Source organism: Coenobita brevimanus, chromosome 53 (genome assembly GCF_032717465.1).
Source record: "Coenobita brevimanus isolate Jiangsu-jjx chromosome 53, ASM3271746v2, whole genome shotgun sequence".
Lineage (NCBI taxonomy): Eukaryota > Metazoa > Arthropoda > Malacostraca > Decapoda > Coenobitidae > Coenobita > Coenobita brevimanus.
The window spans coordinates 614,792-637,735 of record NC_137006.1 but is presented as its reverse complement, the minus strand read 5'-3'; the positions used below and the strand labels follow the sequence as shown (position 1 = coordinate 637,735).

The following is a 22,944-nucleotide window of genomic DNA, read 5'->3' as shown; positions in this document are numbered from 1 at the left end:
ACTGAACCTGATTATTCTTCCACGGTAAACCCTGCCTCAGATATCCCTCCAGCCAGGGGATGGGATAGATACTGAGCAGAAAACTGTGGCTCATAACTGTACATATCAAACTCTCTTCCCCCCACCCATTCCATTGGCATCCATGGTATAGTGTTGGTAACAGGGAGTCCTTAAACAAACCCATCCTTTGTCTGCTGCCATTCCAAGCCTTCCTGACAAATGAACTCTCCCCTACATATCTCCTTGTATTTAGTTTCCTCCTCCTGTGCCCTTCCACGGTAGTACCTTCTTCTATGTTCCCAGTCTTTCTCCCCTGTTTCCAGCAGTATTAACAAAAATTTTCTGTTGAGTTTACAGCATGAGGGGTTGTGAGCACTACAGACACAGACACACTGACTAACAATACATATATCCTACAGCAAAGTTTACTTCTAATAGATCTCAAGCCTAAGTAGATATGTGTTCTGGTTATCTGATACATCTGATATGCTTTTCTCATGTACAATCACCTCCACTTCTACATACTACGAAGAGCATTGTGTAGGAGGTCTCATGTGGCACCAGTGTATTTGTTTAGGTATCACATATACTACTGTCTGATTACCATAATGGGCTTGTTCCAATACAATGAATGTCAGATGTAAACAAACTGTGCCACAAAAGACATCCAACACAGCACATCCTGTAGTGCTTAGAAGCGGAGGCAGTTGTATCTGAATTATGTCTTACAATACATAGCTTAAACATGTATACATTCTGTTCAGTTTAACTTGGCCTAAAGCTGTCATCCCTCCATTTTGAACACTGCACTGTAACATCATATTAACACTAGGCTATGCAGTATTGCTAGAGATAAGGAAGTGCTATAAAAAGGATGTAGAGCCACAGTATTGTCTTTTTCTACCACTCAGCTATGGGAATTATACTGCAAAAGGATGAAAATCTCTGCCAAGTAACAGAGGACGAATGTAACAATGTGATTCCTTGAGGTCTGCTTAACATTACCACTTCCCTGTGAATATTAACCCCTTGAATCTGGGAGATGTTATTTTTAGTTTAATTATTATTCTAGCTCACTATACCCTTTTTACTCTACTTTGACCTCAAACTGTCACCTCTCCATCTTGAATGCTGAGTTGTAGCAAGAGATAAACGTAAGAATACAGCTAGTCATGATGAGGTGCTACAGAAAGGATGTAGGGCACTAGAACTGTCTTTTTCTGCCACTGACATACAAGAAATAAGCTATTACAGGATTAATATCTGGGCCAAGTTATGGTGAAAGATATTTACCAGATAATTTATGCAACTCAGGAAAGATTTCTCGTACTGAAGAGGTTCATTAAAATAGTATCTAAGGCAGAAGAGGGGAAGATACCTAGGAGGAGACAGAGGGCAGAAGTAGAGAGATTTATGCGAGAGGGGTGTGTGTGAGTTGGAGGGAGGGCAGCAAAATGGCTGTGGACAGGGTGACATGAAGACTGTTTATTTGTGGTCAGCCCTTATGGGACTGAGGCATCTGGCAATAGACAGATAGAGCTAACCTCTCCAGTTTGAAAAGTCTGTCCTAAGTTGAACAAAATCATCAGAAGGCAGCAAGAATAAAAAGGATAATGTGAAACTGGACTGAAGGGGTTACGCAAAGATTCGCCCCACAGACTCCAAAGTGAGGTGGAAGGAACACTCATACAATACAAGCTGCTGTCAGATAAAACTGTGATAATATAACCATACATTCCCATACTGTTTGCCTACTTTATATAATTATCCTTATGCACTTTTTTGTACTTGTCACTCAATCTACTTTCCTTTCTATGGGTATGCAATATGTGGAAGTACTGTAGTTTTCTTTCCCAGTGTTTGAATATTTTCATGGCGTATTTATAGTTATAAAGAAGACATAATTTCTTAAGTACAGGTCACCCACGTTTTATGAACAACAGTTATGCAATTCTTCACTAGTATGGTCTAAAAGCTGTAGTGCCCCTTATTTACATATGATCACCATTTCCACTTACATGATCATGATCATCATCAGCGGCAGCCTGAATCACTCCACTTAAGGGCAAGGGCCTCTCCCATCCTTTTCCACTCTGAATTGTTGGCTTTTAACTTGTTCCATCCAATCCCAGCTAATCTCTGAATCTCAACATCTCATTCTCTATGCTTCTTCCTCTCACTCCATTTCTAGACTGCCATTCAGTTACCCTGGTTGTCCATCTGCTATCTGTTCTACGACGGACATGACCTGCCGACATCCATTTCTGTTTTTTGACTGTGGTCATTATACCCTCTACTTCTGCCTGTTCTCTTATCAGTGAGGCTTTCTTTTTATCTCTTCCTGTGCCCCCTAGCATGATCCTTTCCATTCCTCTCTGAGTGCTCCTAAGTTTAAGTTCCAAGGATTTTGTTAGGCTCTATGTTTCTGATGCATAAGTTATAACAGGATAGACACTGGTTATATAACTGTCTCTTCTGACAAATAGCAATTGCTTATCCTTCATACAGTCACATAGTCTGTCAAATGCCCTCCATCCCATTCCAATTCTCTGCTGGATTTCACTGTCATGGACTGGGTCTGCCTGAACTGCATGCCCTTGGTACACGAACTCCTCAACACATTCTAGTTCTTCATCTCCTGTTTTTGCTGGACGGGTACAAACATAATTTTATCTTCTTCATATTCATTTTCAAGCCTACCTTGAGGGGATGACTGTGTCTACTGTTTCTCTAACTTGAACAGACTCTTTGACCATGGTACAGCTACAGTAAAGTTTTGCATAAACTTCTATTTATTTCTGTTGTTTGTTACTTCTCCATTAGAGACTCTGAGAAAAAACTCTTGGTTTCTTCCCATACCAAACCTCTGCTTGGTTGACTTCAGACTTCCTCCACTTCTCCCAACAAAATACTATTTTCAACAAGCAGTCACCAATTTTGCTTATACAATCACTATAATCTTTATGTTCTATACAAAATCAATCCGATCAGCCTTCCATGAATGTAAACTGACTGTAGAGTGAGGTTGTCCTGTTTATGGGTTCATGTCAACTCACAATATACACATCTGTTAAAATGTTCAGTACAAAATGTTTCTCAGTCACTGTCAAACATACACAAAAATTAGAAAAGTAATTAAGCTTCAAACATTCATATCCTGCATTAGAGTATTTCCCTGGCACAATGTTAGAAATCACCAAGAATCTTAAGTTAACATACCTGAATTATGCAGTGTGTCAAAATAGGCTAAAATGGCAATAACAAATCTATGGGCAAAGGAGATGAATGCCACATTTTCTTCCTCAGGACTTTTCTCACTATCGAATGTCCCTTACAGATTTCCAAGATTTTTTTTCTAAAGTGATAAAAGAAATTTAAATTGATTATCTTTTCCATGGTAAGCAATGTATTACTATTTACCATTTTGTAGTCTAGCCCCTTGAATCTGGTGATATCCTATTTACATTACTCCTGCTACTGTATCTTCATTTAGCTGTTTTTGGCTTAGAAGTGACTTTTTGCACTGGAGGGTTTTAATACAGGTTTCACTAACTCCTTCACAGCTAAAAGTCCTTTCTAAATATGATCATAGTGTACTTGGCAAAAGCTAAAACATGACATTACTGGATTCAAGGGTTAAAATGACTACCCACGTCTTGCACTAATAGAAGATAAACATGACTGTCCACCTGGATCAAGACACCACAAAATATAATAATAATAATAATAGCAACAATAAAAATAATCCAGGCCAGCACATCACTCAACCATATATCTGTGTGTGATGCCATCAAGTGTAATGGCCACGTCAAGGGAGCGCACTTCCCGCCTCTTGCGTCGCACACTGATACTCCCTTCCACCACCTCACCTGAAAAACACAGAATATTGTAATCTTCCTTTAAAGTTATTTAGGTTACCTTTTTGTTGCTAACAAATGGTAATTCTGTTCAGCCAAGAGACATTCCAGCAGTCAAAAAGGTAAACAAACAACTATGGGTCACAAAAGTATCAGTGCACAATATGCATGAAACATCTGGGACCACAGAACAAAGGTCACTGAAATATTTGGGTCCCACTTGCCACACACTGGTAGCCCTGATGTTGAGAGGTGTCACATATTGCCAACTAGCAATATCTTCTTGCAAACATATAGCAAATGTTATGTTTATATAAACAGACATTGTTCATACACAATGAGACGTTGGTAAACATCAGCAGTTGATCAGATGTTTTTGGTAGGCATCGGACCCTGTGTGCAACGATATTTTTGACCTGTATTTATATTTAGATGCTCAAGGGTGCCTAAGTGTGAAGATCTATTATTGTCTTCAAACATTTACCTAATAATTTTAATGTTAGATGGCTACTTTTATTTGTTTTATTATACTGTTATGTATATATAGTGTACATTTATCTATTATACCCTTGCACTACTTTTACTCTTGCTGTACAGTATGGCTGCAATGACCTCTACTATAATGCTGCCATGTTCTTTTTGTTGTGATCATTCTATCAGTCAGTCCTGCCAGAAAACAGTTTTGAAACAGGCAGGCTTAGTACCCAACAGTGTGCTACTGAGATATGTCACCTTTCCAGTAATGAGGTAATGATGAATACCAACATCACCTTCCCTTTGAAACACTTCATCTAGTTCTGTGCTGGCATCTTTCATATTACATGTGTAAGGTGTAGCTGGATTGGCTGAGTGGTTGGCAGTGCTGACAGCTTAGGTGCAGCCGCAGTGGCTGAGTGGATAGCATAACTGACAGCTCAGGTGTAGTGGCAATGGCTGAGTTAGCATCAATGACTGCAAAGCTGCTGGCCCATTAATGCCAGGGTTCAAATCCTGGTGTGGACAGCTGGCACCACTCAGCTTGGGTATCCATACACCTTATTGCGGGCTGGTATATAAAATAAGTACTGGACAGTATCTTGGGTAACACCTAGGGGAGGTACCGTAACAGTGGTAACCTGGATGATGCAGTGGCCATGTATCCCAGACTGTTGGGTGAATAACTCACCACAGGCTCACACGCCTATGTTACGGATATGATCACTGCAGCTCAGTGCCTCATGGAGTCTACCCAATCCTTTTCCTTTTTACCTTCAGGGAGTGTGCAAACAAAATGAAACCGTATGTGAAACAAACAAATGTGCTGCACATGCCTCTGGTAGGTGGTGGTGACCATCATCCACTCACTTGATGCAGTGCTGCCTACTTCTTCCTTCGCCTTCACCATCTTGTTCTGTGTCTGTCCTCCTCTCTTTGTCTCCCATTTTTCGTCACTTTTAATTACTCTTTATTTTCTTTTCAAGTGACTTTACATTCAGTGACAAGCCTAATGGTTTCCTGAAGGCCAGGAAACCATTTATAATGCTGGGTGGTAACCATATAACCAACACATATCTCTTGCCTACGTGTCAACAGGTGAGTTGCGGAGGGTTAGTGCCCCTCCCAGTTAACGACTAAAACAATGACAAATGGCCACCTCTTATGGGATTATGGCATCTGGCTATAGATAAATAGAGAGACATGCCTGTGGCTCATGGCTGAGTCTAAATAAATAAATAAACACCAGATAATGAATCATGACTAACTTGGATTTACTGTGCATGCGTGTGTGTGAGAGAGAGAGAGAGAGAGAGAGAGAGAGAGAGTCATATATGGAACACCACTGACTGTCAGATATGAACATCCTACATCCACATTAGAGAGTGTTGTCAGCAATGATATTGAAAACTAAAATTCTGATACATTCACACATTATTCCATACTTAAAGAAGAAAAAAGAAAAGTCTTGTCCACAACTTTACTCTTTAAGTTTTAATAACATGGCCCTGTATACTGAGATATCATACGGAGGTGGTTCTAGTGCTGTAACTCGCAGCTGCAACTGTCAGATGGCCCAGTGAGTGAAAAGAAGGCTGAGAATGCATGTTTTTCTTTCTGGTACACAGCCTCTGTATTTGCCAACACTTTTAGACTGCTTCCTCTCAGTGCTCCATTTAATGTGGACTTAATAAATAGACAAATAAATAAAAAATTATGTACACCCATCCACCTAAACGCATTTGCCTACCTTCTGTCACTGGTCGAGGAGTTGGGAGGTGAAACAGAGTCTGCTTCCAGTGTGTGGGTGGTGCATGTGGTCCTGTGGAGAAGGAAATTGCACTCGGCAGGTCAAAGTAGGTGTCGAAGTAGCCAACGAATGAGGTGATCTGGCCGGTATGCGAGACTGTCAGGGAAAACCCCACAGTGAACTCTGTGTCGCATGGTTGGATCTCCATAAGGTCGAAGTCCGCTATTTGGGCTGCAAAACATGATTATTTTAGCACTATCAGCCTCCTGTGACTCACTATTAGATGAACAGAATCATGTAGCACTAACTGTAATAGAATACTAGAGTTATCTTGACTACGAAAGGGTTATTTATACCAATAAAGGATTAACATTCAGTCTTACAACTCCCTTGCAAATTAATAAAATTGTCTGGTAATAGATGGATTATGCAGTGATCCCTTGGTTATAGCAGCCCTGGTTAGAGGTTTCTGTTATCATTGAGGGGGGGGGAGATGCTGTTTACTGCATGCCTGAGCTGGTTTCTGCCAACGATGATGATGCAGAGATGGGGCTCTACCCAAGGAGTTAATCCCAAGTGGCAGTGCAGTGACCATTAACTCTCCCTCCCCTAACCTCAGAACCCCTTACCTCAAGCCCATCTCAAGTCTCTCTGTGGTATGTGTTTCTTCCTTACTGTGCCCTTTCCCTCGCTTTCTATTGACCTAACCATGTCTATGTGTGCTTCTAGTATTTACCATGACAGTATATATGTATTTAGTGGATCTATATTGTAGTAAAAAGGAAAATCTGGGCTTGCACTTGGGATGCCTGGTACCAAGTGGGATAAATCCCAAAGGTTCTGTGTTTTCTTTATTGCATAATTCTATTATCACATGCCACGTTCAGTATTAATTATGCACAACAGCCAAGAGATCAGTGTAATACTGTATGAGAAAGTGACCATAATGATATTTTTTTTGTTGCTGTTGTGGCCCTTGGCTCATATTGATGTGAACATAATGGACTGCAGGAAATAAGCCACTTCAACATGGTGTTCCCAAAACTATTTTACTGAGGCAATGTAGAAAGACTTTCAGTACTGTGATAGTGTGGTGCATAAGGGGAGTGCATTGCGGTGTGGGGGCTGCATCGCAATGTGGGTTTAGTGCACTGTTTGAGAGTCATATTTTGTGTTCGTACTGCAGAAAGGAAGGGTGGTGGCAACAATGTAGTCTTGCTGGGTGATCTTGTGTTTCTATGTGAAAGCTAATTTCTTAGTAGCTCCTGATGATCTGACTCAGGTTTGTAGTGATTATTCCAACAGGAAGAATTACATAAAGCCTTCACCGACATCTTCACTGCTCTCATAAGCTGAATAAACTTGTCACATATCAGTAAGGATAAAACACAAATGTTTCCTCTCAATTAACAAGTTATCCCTTCACAACCTGCGTGCTTTCCTGTGCTGCACAAGTTATTGGGAGTTTACCCTCCGAAAGATCTATAACCTCTTTCAGTTTGATTGATGGCTAAGTGGAGACTGGCAGGCAGACTTGACTAGTAACCAAGCAACTCATTCCTACTTCATACCTGGGATGTGGTCAAATAATATGACCTTAGGGATAAGGGACTGAACAGAGTGGCCGCTAGAGAGTGAGAAGCATAAAGAAGTGCCACTGAATGACCACGGCCAATGCATACACTCATGTTTAAGCTTTTACAAATGAATAGGAATGATGACGATGAACAATGATATGTAATTTATTAAAGTTGTGGAGTTAGGAAGTCTGTGGACACCACAGTTGAAGTGAGTGTGTTTAGATGGTATGGACATGTGGAGAGAATGAGTGGGACAATGTGGTGAGAAGGGTATATCAGAATTTAAAGGTGGGAAGAGGCATGCTAGGCCAACAAAGTGGATAGATATGGTAAATGGGTGTGTGAGAAGGAGAGGTATGAGAGCTGATGGGGCTAGGGAAGTGACAAGTGATCATGCTGGCTGGTTGAGTTTTGTACGGAGGAATGTATGATCAGGGTTTGGCATTCTTTTTTAACTTGACAGTTAGATGGGTGTGAAGCTATTTGTGGAATGTTTTTTCTACCTATCAAGTGGAGCCACGATATCATGGGGTGTGACTGGTGAGTGAATGGAAGTTCGGCTCATTCAACTGGGTAAACCTTGGTTAGTGTCTTATTCTGTCAAGTTTCTTTCTGGTGGTGAGTACACCACTTGATTCAAATGTCAAATACTGTATGAGGTGCTATCTAAAAGTTTCTGGACTGAGACTGCGACTCCTAAATGGGTTGTAGTAGTGCGATGCACCTCTCGGTGGCAGTGCTAACATGCATTTTGAGTCAGCGTGCCACGCTGCGCGGAGCTAGGTGGACATGGGGATTAGTGACTTTCGTTCATTTGCTATCATGCACATGTCGCCAGCTGATTTTTGAGATGGATATAAAAAAGGAACAGCGAATATGCATCAAATTTTCTGTGAATCTCAGGAAAAATGCACCAGAGACCCAGGCAATGATTCATCAAGTGTTTGTTGAGCAGTCTCTTGGTCGCACAGCCTCACCAAGACCCAGAAAGGCCAGACAGGTGAAAAGCAGTGTCAAGAACATGCTGATAGTTTTCTTTGACATCAAGGGGGTTGTGCACAAAGAATTCATCCCAGGTAGCCAAACTATCAACTCCAACTTCCACTGTGATGTTTTGCGATGACTGCATGAAGATGTGAGAAGGCAATGCCCTGACCTTTGGCGAGACAACAACAGGCTCCTTCACCATGACAATGCCCTGGCTCACAGGACACTCAACACTCAGCAGTTTTTGGCCAAGAACGACATAGCTACCATCCCTCACCCTCCTTACGTGCCGGATTTGGCCCCCTATGACTTCTTGCTGTTCCCAAAAATGAAGATCAAGCTGAAAAGGTGTCATTTTTATACCACTGAGGACATCCAGAAGGATTAGCTGGCGATGCTCAACACTCATTGAAAATGACTTCCAGGGAGCGTTCCAGCGACGGAGGAAACGCTGGGACCAGTGTATCAATGTGCAAGGAAACTACTTCAAAGGTGATGGCAGCCAACAGGAGCTATGTTCAATTTTCAGTTTTATATAGCATTAGTCCTGAAAATTTTGGATAGCACCTCCTACACAGGCATGCGTTTTATCATAACACAATGCAAGGCAATGTAGGGAAAAGGATAAAGAACTGCATTGAGTCATGACAATATTACAGACAGACAGACAGGTACAGACATATAAATAGATATGACAGATGGATGGGGAGATGGATAGACAGACACAGATGGATGGATGGATGGACAGACAGACAGACAGGGAAGAAGACAGACAGACAGACAGATGGCCCACAGACTCACCAGCAGATGTGATGATTTTCTCTCTCTTAACAATGTCAGTCGACGCCTCTTTAACGACCTCACGTTTCATGCAGGACATCTTGAAACCATACACGTTGTCCCAGAAGCTCACCAATTTGTCATACATCTCTGATGGTAAGACAGCATTAACTCTGTCGCTACAATGAAGCATAAATGCAATAAAGCACAGTGTATTAGTCATGTCTCATTTGTTGTTATAACTGTTCAAACAAACTTAATGTCTTCAAATATGCACTGATTGTGTCAGGACAGATGATATTAACACCCTCCTATTGCATGATAAAATATTTTGGAAAGGAGAGGTTTCTAGAAAATAGACGTTCAAATTTTGGTAATTTTAGTGGCTTAGTGCAGCTCCCATCTAACCCTTCAAGTTTGAAAACTCTCTCCAAAGTTGAATAAAACTGTCAGGAACTTAGAAGAATGAAATATATAAGTAAACTTCCTGACTGACAGTAGGACAGCATTAACTTCTTAGGAACAATTATTTATTTTCTAGTTTTCCTTGCTACTATAGTTGGTTTGTTTTCAACTGATGGAACCAGGCCACTCCCACAGCTCAAGATCACATGCATAAAAATAGTAAAGTTGTGACTGCATGAAATACAACCAGTCTTACACATGAAGCAGGAATAAGTCTCTTTTAGTTCCTAGTCAGATTTATCCTCCAGTCTGACAACACTTGGCAATCAACTGAAGGGAAGAGAGACTTGAAATGGTGAAAGAGTTTAAGTACCTGAAAGCAGGGATACAGGAGAGGTAAAAGTGCAAGGAAATGGAGAGTAGAAAGGCATACTGAAGGAGAGTCACCGGTGCTATGAAGGCCTTGATAAGAAGCAGAGGTCTGAATGTGGCAGCTGTGACAGGCTTGCTGAAGGGAGTTGCAGATTTCTGTCAGATGGAAAATAACTGAAGTGGAAAGTTGAATAAAACTGTCTGGAGATTAGTGTAATGGTAAGGTTTTTTCGCTTGTGGAGGCAATATGGGGTTGCATCATTTTACACCCGAAACTTGTTCTGTAACATCTTGACTTCTTCCATGCACCTGGTATTGTAAATGGTGGTCTGCTGTTGTTGATATTTTGTCATGCTAGGCTCATCTGAAATATGAACTCAAGGAAAGCTGCTCTTCCCCTCCAGTTCACCATCCTCCTTTTGGTGATAAGGCAGAGCTGAGGGTTGTATGCATAGCCAGGCAGTTTAGCCAACCAGTTATATCAATGCTACTACTTGAAGGCATCCCTCTCCAGCTTTGTAAATGGTAAGGAAGCTGACAAATCAACTTCCTAGCTAGCAATGGAACCAAAGGCAACATTTTTGTAATTTGTTAAGGACATAATAGTTAAAGATAACAATAAAAAAATATATATAAAAATATAAACAATACACAGTACTTTTGCATATTTTTTGTGCCACAGGCCAAAGCTGATAATCCCTGCTTTTTGTGTTTCTGAAAACCCAACTGTAGTAGCAATAATAGTAGCAATAGCTAGAGCCTCAGGGACATCTGAAGTATGTGCCCAGTGGACTACAGGCTGAAGTAGTTCTCCTCCTGCAATCCACAATCCGTATGGCTAACAATCACACTGAACAATTTATAACATGATTCCCAATGGGACAGGACTGGGACAACTGAAAAGGTCCATTCCTGGAGGGCTACATGCAAATTTACCAGTTTTAATATTTATTTATCATTCAGTTCAATGGCATTTTTTATTGTATTTTTGCTACTTTAAAACAATTTTATTAGTTTAGGGGAGACTTTTCAAACTGGAAAGCTCAAATATTGCCTTCACTTATCCATTCACTACAAGAAGTCCCCCCAAAGATGAATAAAATATTTTGAATGTAGAAAAACTGAAGTAAAAAAAAAAAAAATGTCACTGAAGCAGTAGCTGCAGCATGTTCATCTGGAATGTGAACCTGGTGGACTGCAGGATGAAGCTGCCCTTCTTCTGTAGCCCATCATTCTCCTTTTGGGGGATAGAGAGGGGAGTGAGGGATATTTGTATGACCAGGAAACTCCACTGCCTGGTCATATTGGTGTAACCACATGAAGGCATCCCTCACCAGCACCATGTCACCCAAACAAAGGGGTAAAACAAAAAAAACTTACTTATAGATCTACACATACATTTCTAGGCTAAAAAAAGAAAGAAAAGAAAAAGAAAAAAAAAAAGTAGCTAAGGACTTAATTAAGAAGGCTCCCTTGCACATCTTCCTTACCAATTTATTTCCACATGTGACTCACAAATACAGTCTTCTCTTACATAATGCTAATGCCATCTGTCATTATTACCAATATTTATATGCCACTCAAGATAATATTAACCCCTTGAATCTAATTATACATACTGTATTTCACTTAATTCTTGCTATCTCCAAACAGTCATATTCAGCTTAGGAGAGATTTTTTTAACTACAGAGGTTAGAAGTAGCCTTCATTAAGGTGTAGTATTCAAAACAAACTGCTACGGAAGAGGTGCTCAACAGCCCACGAGAATACAGAGCCTAAAATATGTCCTCTTACCCATATCGTCAACACCGAGAAGCATCATAGTACAGCGGTTGGGCAGCAGCATCCCTCCAGCAGCAAGGTGGTGGTCCCGGGCATACAGCACCGAGTCCAGCATGCCCTCAAACAGCAGGAAGTACCCCATCCACTCAGACACAATGTAGTCGAACTTGTGGTCAAAGTTTAGGTCCTCCAGTCTGCCTTTGTAGAGTGTGATGGCATCCTCCATTTTGTTCTCTCTGTGAGGATTGATGGTACTGTATATAGTACAGGAAAACATCATCACTGTCATCATTGTTATCATCATCATCATCACAATTATTTTCAATATCTAGATTTCTTGTCTCACATAAGGGTGGAACGAGGCAGGGTCTTGAGAACAAGAAAACTGACAGAAAACCTTATCACATTAAAACTGGTGGCCAAGTGGTTATAATTTAGAAAAGTGGAATGGTGTCTGAGAAGATGAGCATGAATGGTACAGTCAGACTTCAATAAGTCATCCTTTTTTTTTTTTTTTAATCTTCAGTAAACAGGAGAAGTTCTCTCCATAAGACAGAGATGTCTTCCAAAATATCACAGCTCCACATAACAGACCCTGAACTATGTGATCTCTCTCTCTCTCTCGCTCTCTCTCTCGATGACTTTAAACTAAGTGACATGCAAAATGGTATCCTGTAACCAAATGATACCTGATATCTTGTTGGCTGAGGCTCTCAAACTACATGAAGCCTGTGACGGTTTATTTCTGAGGGGTGGGTGGGGTATACTGCTCACACAATGGCGATAGGGGACAAGTGAGGCTTAGTACTGGGAAGCCTAGCCCTGGGCCCCTGTGTTCCATATGAGATAAAAAACGGTTGGCTGATGATGATGACGGTAAACTGGGTGAAACTGGCAAATCAACTTATTGGTTGGAACAGAAATTTGGCTGGCAAGTCTCTATTATTTGTTGTAGATTTAATTTTAAAAAAGTCAAAAATGGCACTTTTTAACAAGTAACCACTGTAATATACCTAATATACTGGAGTAATTGGGGATTTGTGGGGATGAGAATAGTGTAAAGACAGGCATTAAACGTACTGTATTTCAAAATATCACAACTTTTTCCAAACAGCTGGGACTAAGTCCAATCAAACTGTCAAATCAGCTTTATAAACAACTGTGGTATGTAAACAGGCAATATTCCCCTGATACAGTGCAGTTTTAAGAGCAAAAAGTACATTATAAATGGCTGCTTATGATGAAGACTTATTGTACTGTACTTTAAACGAGCAGTACTGGTATGTGGTAGATGGGGCTGCTGACCTTCAAGTGACTCTACACCGTGTGCCATTTTTTTTTTCTTATATATATATATATATATATATATATATATATATGGAGAGACAGGCTGATGAATGCGGATATAAAGGAGCGTTGTGGTGTTGATGTGGATGTGATAGGAAGCGTTATGAGGAACACACTGAGGTGGTTTGGCCATGTGGAGAGGATGGAGGGTGAAAGACTGACGAAGAGAGTGTATGTGTGTGAGGTGGAGGGGGAAAGAGGGAGGGGGAGGCCGAGGATGAGATGGAGGGATGGGGTGGAGAGGTATATGAGAGAGGGGGGTGTGAGTTGGGAGCAGGGCAGTGAAATGGCGGGGGACAGGGCGACTTGGAGGCGATTTCTTTGTGGCCACCCCAAATGGGATTGAGGCGTCTGGCAATAGATAGATAGACAGAGACAGTATAGTCCAAAAAATCAGTTACTACACTGGGTGGTAACCGCATGACCAAACAGAGACCTGGTGGTATAGTGAGCTGCATCCTGACATTACCCACAAGGCTTACATCTGAGGGGCAGGTGAGGCTTACTGCTCATATAACACTACTCAAGGGCAAGTGGCTGCCCCCCTTAGCTTAAATGCCAAGAATAAATAGCTTAACCCAGGCCCCTAAACTCCTTCGGGGCCAATACAGAAGTGTGTAACTGATAATCAGCAGTTATCAACTGAATAATTTTGGCTACTCCAGCATTAGGACAAAGAACAGCTTAATGAAGGCTGTAAAAACTCTACCAGTTTACAAGGTCTTTCCTAACCTAAATAGACCTGTCCGAAGATTATAAAATAAAAAACATGTCTGCAGTAGTTTCTGGTGATCAACCCAATCTGTCTGGCTGACCAGACCCATCAACCACAGGGAAGCAAATGCATTTCTAGGGCCATCCCATGCAGTGAACTGATATTCCCTTGCAGGTAGCGATGTCTTGTAACAATGAGGCATGAAGAAATGTGTGGAGGTTTGGCTCCTGGATGGATGCCACATTTGCATCACTCCACCAAGTCAACAGGGGCACCATTGCAGGCTTCACATCACCCAGTCTTTGTAGTAAATAGTGTTAACTCATTCACTGCACTGACATATACTCCTGCTAAAACCAGACAATTAAGTTAAGGAAAGGTACATCTAACCTCTCCAGTTCTGAAAGTCTCTCACAAGTTTAATCATATTATCCAGAGGATGAAAGACTGGTCTGGTCGTAGCAAAAGCAGAATAAAGTGACACAGTGCAATGTATCCATCATCCTTCATTGCCCCATCAAGAGTACAGAGGCACAGGGATCAGTTATTTAGTCCAGAAAGCGGTGGGTGGGGGCACTCACCATCCACTCACTCGATGTAGTGCTGCTGTTGGGTGTCTGCCCTTTCCTCTCCTCCATCCTTCTTTCCTTCCATCCTCTGCTGTCTTTCTTTCCTTCATTCTTTCCTCGTCCTTCTGCCTACGGGTGACTTTACACTCCCTCTTCTGTCTTTCTTTCCTTCATTCTTTCCTCTTCCTTCTGCCTGTGGGTGACTCTACACTGAGTGACAAGCCAAATGGTTTCCTGCACACCAGGAATCCATTTACTACGCTGGGTGGTAACCATATAACCAAATTTTGGCGCCAAGTGGTTTAGTGGGTAATTATTGCACTCCAATCGGATTGAGCAGGTGAAGGTTTATATCCAAGAGATGGTTGGGGTTGATTGCTCATGTAATGCCACTCAGGGATGTGTGAGGCTGGTCACTCTCATCTTCAATGTCGGGACCAACTGCCTAGCCCCGGGCTCCTACGCTCCTCATGGGGCAACGTAGGATTGGATGATGGATGGATGGATGGATGGACACTTAACCCACTGAGTCCAGGGATGTCTTTTCCATTTCAATCCTGTCATCCCCTGAATGCTTTATTTAGCTTAAGAAAGAATTTTCAATCTGGATGAACTGTAAATTGCCTTAAAAAATCCTTAAAAAAAGAAAAAAAAAAAGTTGAATAAAATTGTCTGGCAGTAGTAGCAAAAATAATCTACCTGGGATGACACCCAGATTTATAGGGTTAAGGTGAGAATGTTCATTTACGGGACTCTGAGTGGTATTATGTAAACAGTAAACCCCAATTCTCATAATAAAGGGATTAATATATCACATGGAGGAAGCTCATATCTGTTAAACCAACAAAGAAAAAAATCACACAAAGTAAATAATACAATAAAATAAAAATAAAAACAAAATGGAACTCATTGTAGTGAAAGCATTAACTATATGGGACTCACTTAACAATATCCATGGCTTGGTAAATGACATCTGACATATCCACCGCTGCCACCGTTGCCCCCGCCTGAGCACTGAAGAGTGACAGAATACCGGTGCCACAACCAAGGTCTAGTACCCTCTTGCCTTTGAGGAGATCTGAGTTTTGGCTCAGGGCTGCACGATACGATTCAGTTCTCACACGGTCCTGAAGATAAAAAAAGATGAGGAGTGATGTATGACTCAGCTCTCAAGTACCTCAATGTTGGAAGAGAGAAATTCAGAGTAAACCAAGATCACACTCTTCAACCTTCTACTCACAGAATTGTCTCAATTGAATAAAGAAGTGTCTTGTGAAAAATATCCACGTTTCAATCCTGGAAGACAGAAATACAGAGTAAACTGAGATCATTTTTTTTACCCATCTACCTGTAGAAATATGTCTAGTGAAAAAAATATGGAAGCTCATCCAAAGCAGCATAAGAAATTAATACATTCAGCTCCACTCCAGCTCTGTTAAACAACATGTCCTCGAAGTGTCTAGCTACATGGAATAAACATCAAGACAGGAATGGTCGGTGGTGGGAACTATCTTCTACTTACTTGATGTAGTGCTGCCCACTACTTCCATAGGTGACTCTATATTGAGTGATAAGCCTAAAGGTTTCCTGTAACCCAGGAAACCATTTACAGCATTGTGTGGTAACTATATAACCAAATAATGGAGTCATGTGGAGCTTACTATGGTGCCCCAGTTAACTGGAGGGAGAGACTTAAATGCAGTGTCCATCAAGGAACCAAATTCCACACTCTTCCGCACACCTTGCTGTGGCACAGCAAGGTGCTGTTCATTGCAGGAAACATCATTTCACTGGACAGGCATGCAGGAGTGACTGTTTACCTGTGGTTGATGGGCCTGCCTAACTAGACAGATCAGGGATGATCTACTACAACTTGTACTACTACCACATCTAGATATGCTATAGATTCATCAGCATACCTGTATTCCTGCACTATTTTACAAATGTACAGAGGAATAGCAGTTACCCACACAGTACAGATCCATATGACTGTCAGATCCTTTGTGTTCTGGATAATTATCAAACATGAGAGATGGGGGATGTGGAAGGTGTGTGCAAGTTATTCACAGAAGAAATATGTGCAGCATGTGATGTGGTGTGTGGGGTGAAGACGGAAGGGGGTGCAAGAAACAGCATGGTGGAATGAAGAGGTGAGACAGGCTGTGGCACAAATGAAGAAAGCATACAATGAATAGATGAGAAACAGGGGCGTGGAACAAGTTGAGAGGCGGAAGAGAGAGGTGAAAATATTAGTAAGAGAGAGTAAGAAGAAAGTGGACGAGGAATTTGGAAGGAATTTGAGTGTAAAGTGGAGGGACTGCAAAATAAGGCTGGAAATGTGAGCCAAAATTACAATCAAATAAAGCACTGTAGTAAAACTTGGATATCATCACCACTGCTAACCTATGTAGTTCAGATTTGTATTTTGTCCTTTACGAAACTGAATGTATTCAAATTTGTTTCATTATGTTCAATGGCATCTCATATTTTTTCTGAAACAAAAATGTGTTCTGAGATGCCAAACACTGTTCTCAACTTTTTTTTTTTTTTTTTTTTTTTTTTTTTTTGGCTGATACAGTCACAGTAAATTATATAAAAATTTCCTATTTCAGTTTCAATGTTGCCTATAAAGCTAATTTGGCAGGTACAGTGCTCATCAGAAGTATCGAGCGCCCTGCATCTCTCCTACGAAACAAACCTTTCAACATTGAAAATACATATAAATAATGCATTTTATTTACCTTTAGTGCTTCGTAGGGTATCCTTTACACTTCTTCACGGACCTGAGACGTCTTGAAGTGAAAGGGCGAGGTTCCCGAGGTGCCGGAGGGGTATTTTGTCCCAGGAGTCACGAATGGTGGCTTCCAGCTTAGGCAGAGAGCTCACGTCCTTCCCTCGGAGATTCTTCTTTACGAAGTACCAGAGGTTTTCTATCGGGTTGAGGTCTGGGCTATTGCCTGGCCAGTCTTTCATGAATGATACCTCGCAGTCACGAAGCCAATTGGTGACCGATTTGGCCTTATGAGCAGGTGCACCATCCTGCTGAAACACTCGTGCACCTGTGAGCTCAAAGGACTCTGGTAAATCATCACAAAGAAGCTCCAGATAAACATCCTGATTCACTCTGCAGTTCTTGGGAAGCACAACAAGCTTCCCCAAACCTTTACCAGAAAAACAACCCCACACCATGAGTGAATCAGGATGTTTAACTGTACTTTCAACGTAACGTGGGTCAAGTGGGTCACTACCTTTGCGCCGGTACACACGTGCTCCTCTGTTAGAGGTAACACTAAACGCTGCTTCATCAGACCACAACACTGACAACCATTGCTCCTCACCCCAGTTAAGGTATTTGTTTGCAAAGGCAAGCCTACGAAGTCACTGGTAACGAGTGAGGAGAGGCTTTCTCACAGGCCTGTGACTTGTGTAACCAAGTTCATGGACCCTTCGAGACACAGTGCGCACAGAAACCTCACCAAACACTTCCGGGTTGCTCTCCTTTATTTTCCTTGCATTCACACGAGGATTAGACTCCACTGCACGTTTTAAAACATTAACAGACCTCGGGGAAGTTTTCCTGGGTCTACCAGACCGCGGTTTCTTTGTGGGAACGTCACCACTGTTTTCCACTCGAAAACGGGTGCACCACCTACGCACTGTCGATCGAGCCACGCCAACCAATTCACTAATTTCCTTCGTTTGGTGGCCTACCTCCTTTAGAGCAATGATCTGGGATATGATTTCACTCGATAGTTCACGGCTAGGTGCCATAACAAAGTGGTGAAAGCCAAAACACTGCGGGACACTCGGTAAAAAATGGCGCAAAAAGAAAGGGAGATGCGGCGGAGTTCCTCTCTCTCAGGCAGCCCGTAAACAACTGCGGCGGGAACCAACCAGCGCGTAGGAAGGCCTCAGGGTACCGTGACGTCATGCTAGCGCAGCAAACTTCTGGCTCAATTTTTACTACCAAAAACGAGTGATTCTTTTTTGGCCATAAGTACTGCGCGCCCGGCCATAGGCCCTCGATACTTCTGATGAGCACTGTATCTCCAATTTACAGTACTAATTGTATGAAAAAGCCATGAAATTGTGAAACACAATCCTGACATAATGAGTACTGCCTGCACTTCCAAGTATAAATAGAGCACTGCCATAATCTCCCATTCATAAAGATGATGTCTTTTATGTAACATCCATCTATCTATATTAATACCTTCGAATTATTTTATTTAACTCTGTGTAAACCTCCCGCTGTGCAAGTGGTGAGAAACAATTTCCGTTAAACTCTTCTGTTATGAAGACTCCCCCAAAGGCTACATGAAATCACTAGGTGATGGCCTTAAAAAAAAAAAAAAAAAAAAAAAAAAGGGACATCCTTGGGCTGAAGGGGTCGACCTCTTGCTCTAAATGCAAACAAAAGGAGCCATACCGACAACATCTCATGGTGAATGTCGAAGTGGGCATAAGATGAGAAGTATCCCTCGTCCTCCTCCGGCCTCATGTCGCCAACTGTCCTCACCCACACTTTGTCTGGCTGGAAAAGAAAAGAACTGGCTAATTCCTTCACTAAGAAAAAGTACTGTTATATTTAATTCTTGCTACAACAGATAATTTCATTCAGTCTGGGTGGGACCTATCATAATGATGGGGTTAGCAACCATCCATCCATCCATCATCTAATCCTACGTTGCCCCATGAGGAGCGTAGAAGCCCATTCACTCATCATTCAAGCCCCAGGTAGGTCTATCCTGGCTCTATCAGATACGCCAAAAACATGCACCATGTTCTGTAGCTTCAAATAAACGTATCTGACTGAGTCAATCTGGGCGCTGCCACATTAAAAAGGGGTGCCAAAATCCCTGATCATGCATTTCTCCTCACAACATTCATCCAGCCAGCTCACTCTCTTATCAGTTCCCTAGCCTCACTGACTTCCAAACCTCTCTTCCATACACACTCATTTAAATTCATTTTTTAAGGATGGGACAAATTTTGCAGGTTCTCCGCACTGGGTTTAGTCTTTCTGCATTAGAAATGTATTCAGTGGTAGACTGCTGTGTATGAACAATGTACTCTGCCATTCTATGAATACTATTATTGTTGGAAAAAAAAAATAAATAAACATCCATCCATCCATCATCCAATCCTTTGTCACCCCATGAGGAGTGTGGGAGCCCAGGGCTAGGCAAGTTGGTCCTGACATTTAAGATGTGTGACCAGCCTCACTCATCCCTGAGTGGCATTACATGAGCAATGAACCCAACCACCTCTTGGATATAAACCTGCACAGGCTCAATCTGATCAGAGCGCCTTAATTACTCACTAAACCACAAGGTGCCATAATTTGGTTCTATGGTTACCACCCAGTGTTGTAAATGGTTTCCTGGTGTACAGGAAACCATTTGGCTTGTCACTCTGTGTAGAGTCACCCAAAGACAGAAGGAAGGGGAAAGAATGAAAGAAAGTCAGAAGAGGAAGGAAGGAAAAATGGAAGAGAGGAAGGAAGGAAAAATGGAAGAGAGGAAAGGGCAGCCAACCAAGAGCAGCATTACACTGGGTGAGTGGATGGCGAGTGCCCCCACCTACCACCAAGACCAAGAAAAAAAAACAAAGAAAAAAAAAAAGCAGATAAAACTGGAGAGAATATGAGAGTCTCTCTCTCTCTCTCTCACTCACCTTACTGTTAACCTGTGAAGCCTGCAGCATCCTCTGCATCACTTCCCTCTGCTTATTAATAATCTCCTGCAACTCTTGGGTGGTGGCGTCCCTGTAGCTCCGACAGTACCCACCCTCCAAGTCATCCGGCCTGCTCACCATATCTTCTATGTCTGCCAGGTGATAGATGAATTATATCCTTTTTACTGTAAACTGGCCTAAAAACAACATCCCTCCAATTTGAATGCTAAGCTGTAATGATAGATTAACACCTGAAAATGCGGCTAGTCGTGAAGAAGTGCTATCGAGAGGATATAGAACTGCAGCACCATCTTTTTCTGCCCTATTGCTATGTGGGAAAAAAAAAAAAAAAAAAAAAAAAAAACTAGGTCAGCTTAAGGTGAAAAAACTATGTATGGTATATTCTTGATTATAAGTTGTCTTTTTTTACATTCTTTTTTCCTATCAGAGTAACACACCTAGGCTCCTATATTATGACTCACTTTCACCTGAATAAAATCATCTGGAGTTAACCTGAACCTATGACCTGAGCTGTCCCAACCATAAGACCAATAATGGTGACAATAAATTGTGATATTTGGAACTCACCCTTGTTTTATTAGGAGGACTGACCATACAAGTGAATGGATGAGTCAGTGATAATGCATGGAAATAAACATGACATGCATTTCTATTCAGACAGTCATAAGCCAAAGATGTGGTTGGAACTGAGCTGCATGTGCAAAAAGGAAAATGTACCTGAATCTGTGCCTTAACTAGGTAGTGCTCAGATGATTAGTGAAGCAATCTGCCGTCTGAAAGGACGTGAGCTTGATCCCAGGCAGGGGTAGGGAACAGTGCACTATAAATCCAAAATGCTTGGATCCAAATGCTTTATGGAAAATGGAAAATTTTGGAATGTGGAATCAAAATAACTATGAGAATGTCATGTATATAAGAAACACCCTATTGTACCTTAAGAGTAAAGACAGTGAAGTACTCTGTATTAGCTGTTCATCATCTGCTCTTGTACATGTCCACAAAAAAATTAATTCTTTAAAGATACTGTACATTGATTTAGTGAGGACAGGTGAGATCAACATCCCCCTACTGCATGAAAAATATTATTCTGATATGTGATGCTTCCAGAAATCACATTTTAAAATCTGAGAGTTTGTACTGCAACACCATGACACCAGTCTGTACTGAATTCAACACAGATGTCTGGTATTAGTGCTGAAATGGTGAAGGTTTTTGGCATGTAGGAAGGCTAATGGACTGCAGAGAACCATCAAGTCTATGCCCACAGTCATATACAGTATATTACATATATGTATAATAATAATTTTTAAAAAGTCATGGGTCTACTATGCAGTATTACTATACCTCTTACCTACCAAACATCAGCAAAGAATCATCATTCATTGTTGGCTTCATGTACTCTTCACTCTCCCACACATCCTTTTCTTGAGTGTACAACACTTCTGGCGCAGGCTGCTCTTTCCGCACATAGTTGACTAGTTTGATAAAGCTGACTTGATCGAGATTGTTAGTACTGACAAAGGAGATGCAATCAAACCCGTGTACATCGATCATGTGGGCAAAGCATGCAGTGACAGAGAGTGAGACGGATGGACAGAATAAGCACACCGTCTTCACACTCACACTCTCCTCGATTTCTTCCCACTCCTCCTCCTCTTCATCATCATCCGAGTCATCTAAGCCACACATCATGGCCTCTGGAATCACCCTCTTTCTCTGTAGGAACAATGGCAAATGCTTTAGTGTGGGAAGCAAATCTGAAGTCTATACTGTTACGCTTATTTCAACAGAAGACAAAGGTTCCTAGAATATTTCCGATAAATTGTAACATTTTTTTGTGAGACTTCTGTTAGTTATTATTTTAAGTTGTTTCATTACTGTCCAGTAAGTTCCTAAGGAATTAATACTTATTCTTCACATAGTTACTGTACCGGTACTTGTGATTCAATATAAAGCAGTTTTGAAGTAAAAAGGTGTTTTTCTCTCAACCATTCACCCATGGAAAGGAACCATGTCTCACTTACTGCTCTTTCACTAAAAGTAATATTCTGCCAACACACATTCAGGACATTAGATAAGGACTGCCTATACCTTACATTAATCCTCTGGGAGCACGGACCCGCTAAGATATTTTATTCTGACTGGTTTTGGGCAATTTTATTGGTCTTACAAAAACTCCTACATTTTAAAGAGTTAAAAACACAACAGGGCCTCCAACCTACAGGAGCTACAACAACTGCTGTCCTCTGGTTTGATGAGCTGGCATGGACTCGGGGCTGGCTTGGGCCATCTTCCAGTTCTGGCATTTCATCACTGTCAGACATATCCTCTGGGAAAAAAAATAAATAAAAAAAATAAATAAATAAAAAAATGTTGAGAACCAAAACAAAATAACCTTTTGAGAACAGGTCTGCTTTAAACTCTATCCATGGAATCATATCATAATTTTTTTATGTGGTAAGTCAATGATGAAAGCTGATATAGCTGTAGCACTACTGTCTCCAATCTCTCCTTCACTATGATTATCTTTTTTAATTTATAATGGTCATCAACAGACACTTAAGCAACGTTGGGTCTGGTTAGTACTTGGATGGGTGACTGCCTGGGAACACCAGATGCTGTCGGCTCG

At 41.4% G+C, this 22,944-nt stretch overlaps 1 protein-coding gene across 1 annotated transcript; it reads right to left on the bottom strand.

Annotated features, from left to right (window-relative positions):
- Positions 1-3,736: 3,736 nt before the first annotated feature.
- LOC145400699 (uncharacterized) lies at positions 3,737-22,639 on the bottom strand. The gene is made up of 9 exons (XM_080273135.1): positions 22,538-22,639; positions 21,671-22,031; positions 20,295-20,446; positions 19,048-19,152; positions 15,561-15,745; positions 12,000-12,223; positions 9,450-9,578; positions 6,082-6,312; positions 3,737-3,869 (listed from the first exon to the last, which is right to left on the bottom strand). Exons 1-9 carry the CDS (start codon positions 22,637-22,639, stop codon positions 3,760-3,762), a joined length of 1,599 nt encoding a protein of 532 aa, XP_080129261.1. The 3' UTR covers positions 3,737-3,759.
- Positions 22,640-22,944: the final 305 nt, after the last annotated feature.

Excerpts from the sequence above, each read along its gene's own strand:
- LOC145400699 (XM_080273135.1), bottom strand. The coding sequence starts at position 22,639 with ATGTCTGACAGTGATGAAATGCCAGAACTGGAAGATGGCCCAAGCCAG. Across the intron at positions 19,153-20,294 it reads CTTCACAGGTTAACAGTAAG|CCAGACAAAGTGTGGGTGAG; the intron begins GTGAGTGAGAGA and ends TTTCTTTTCCAG. Across the intron at positions 3,870-6,081 it reads TCCTCGACCAGTGACAGAAG|GTGAGGTGGTGGAAGGGAGT; the intron begins GTAGGCAAATGC and ends TGTGTTTTTCAG.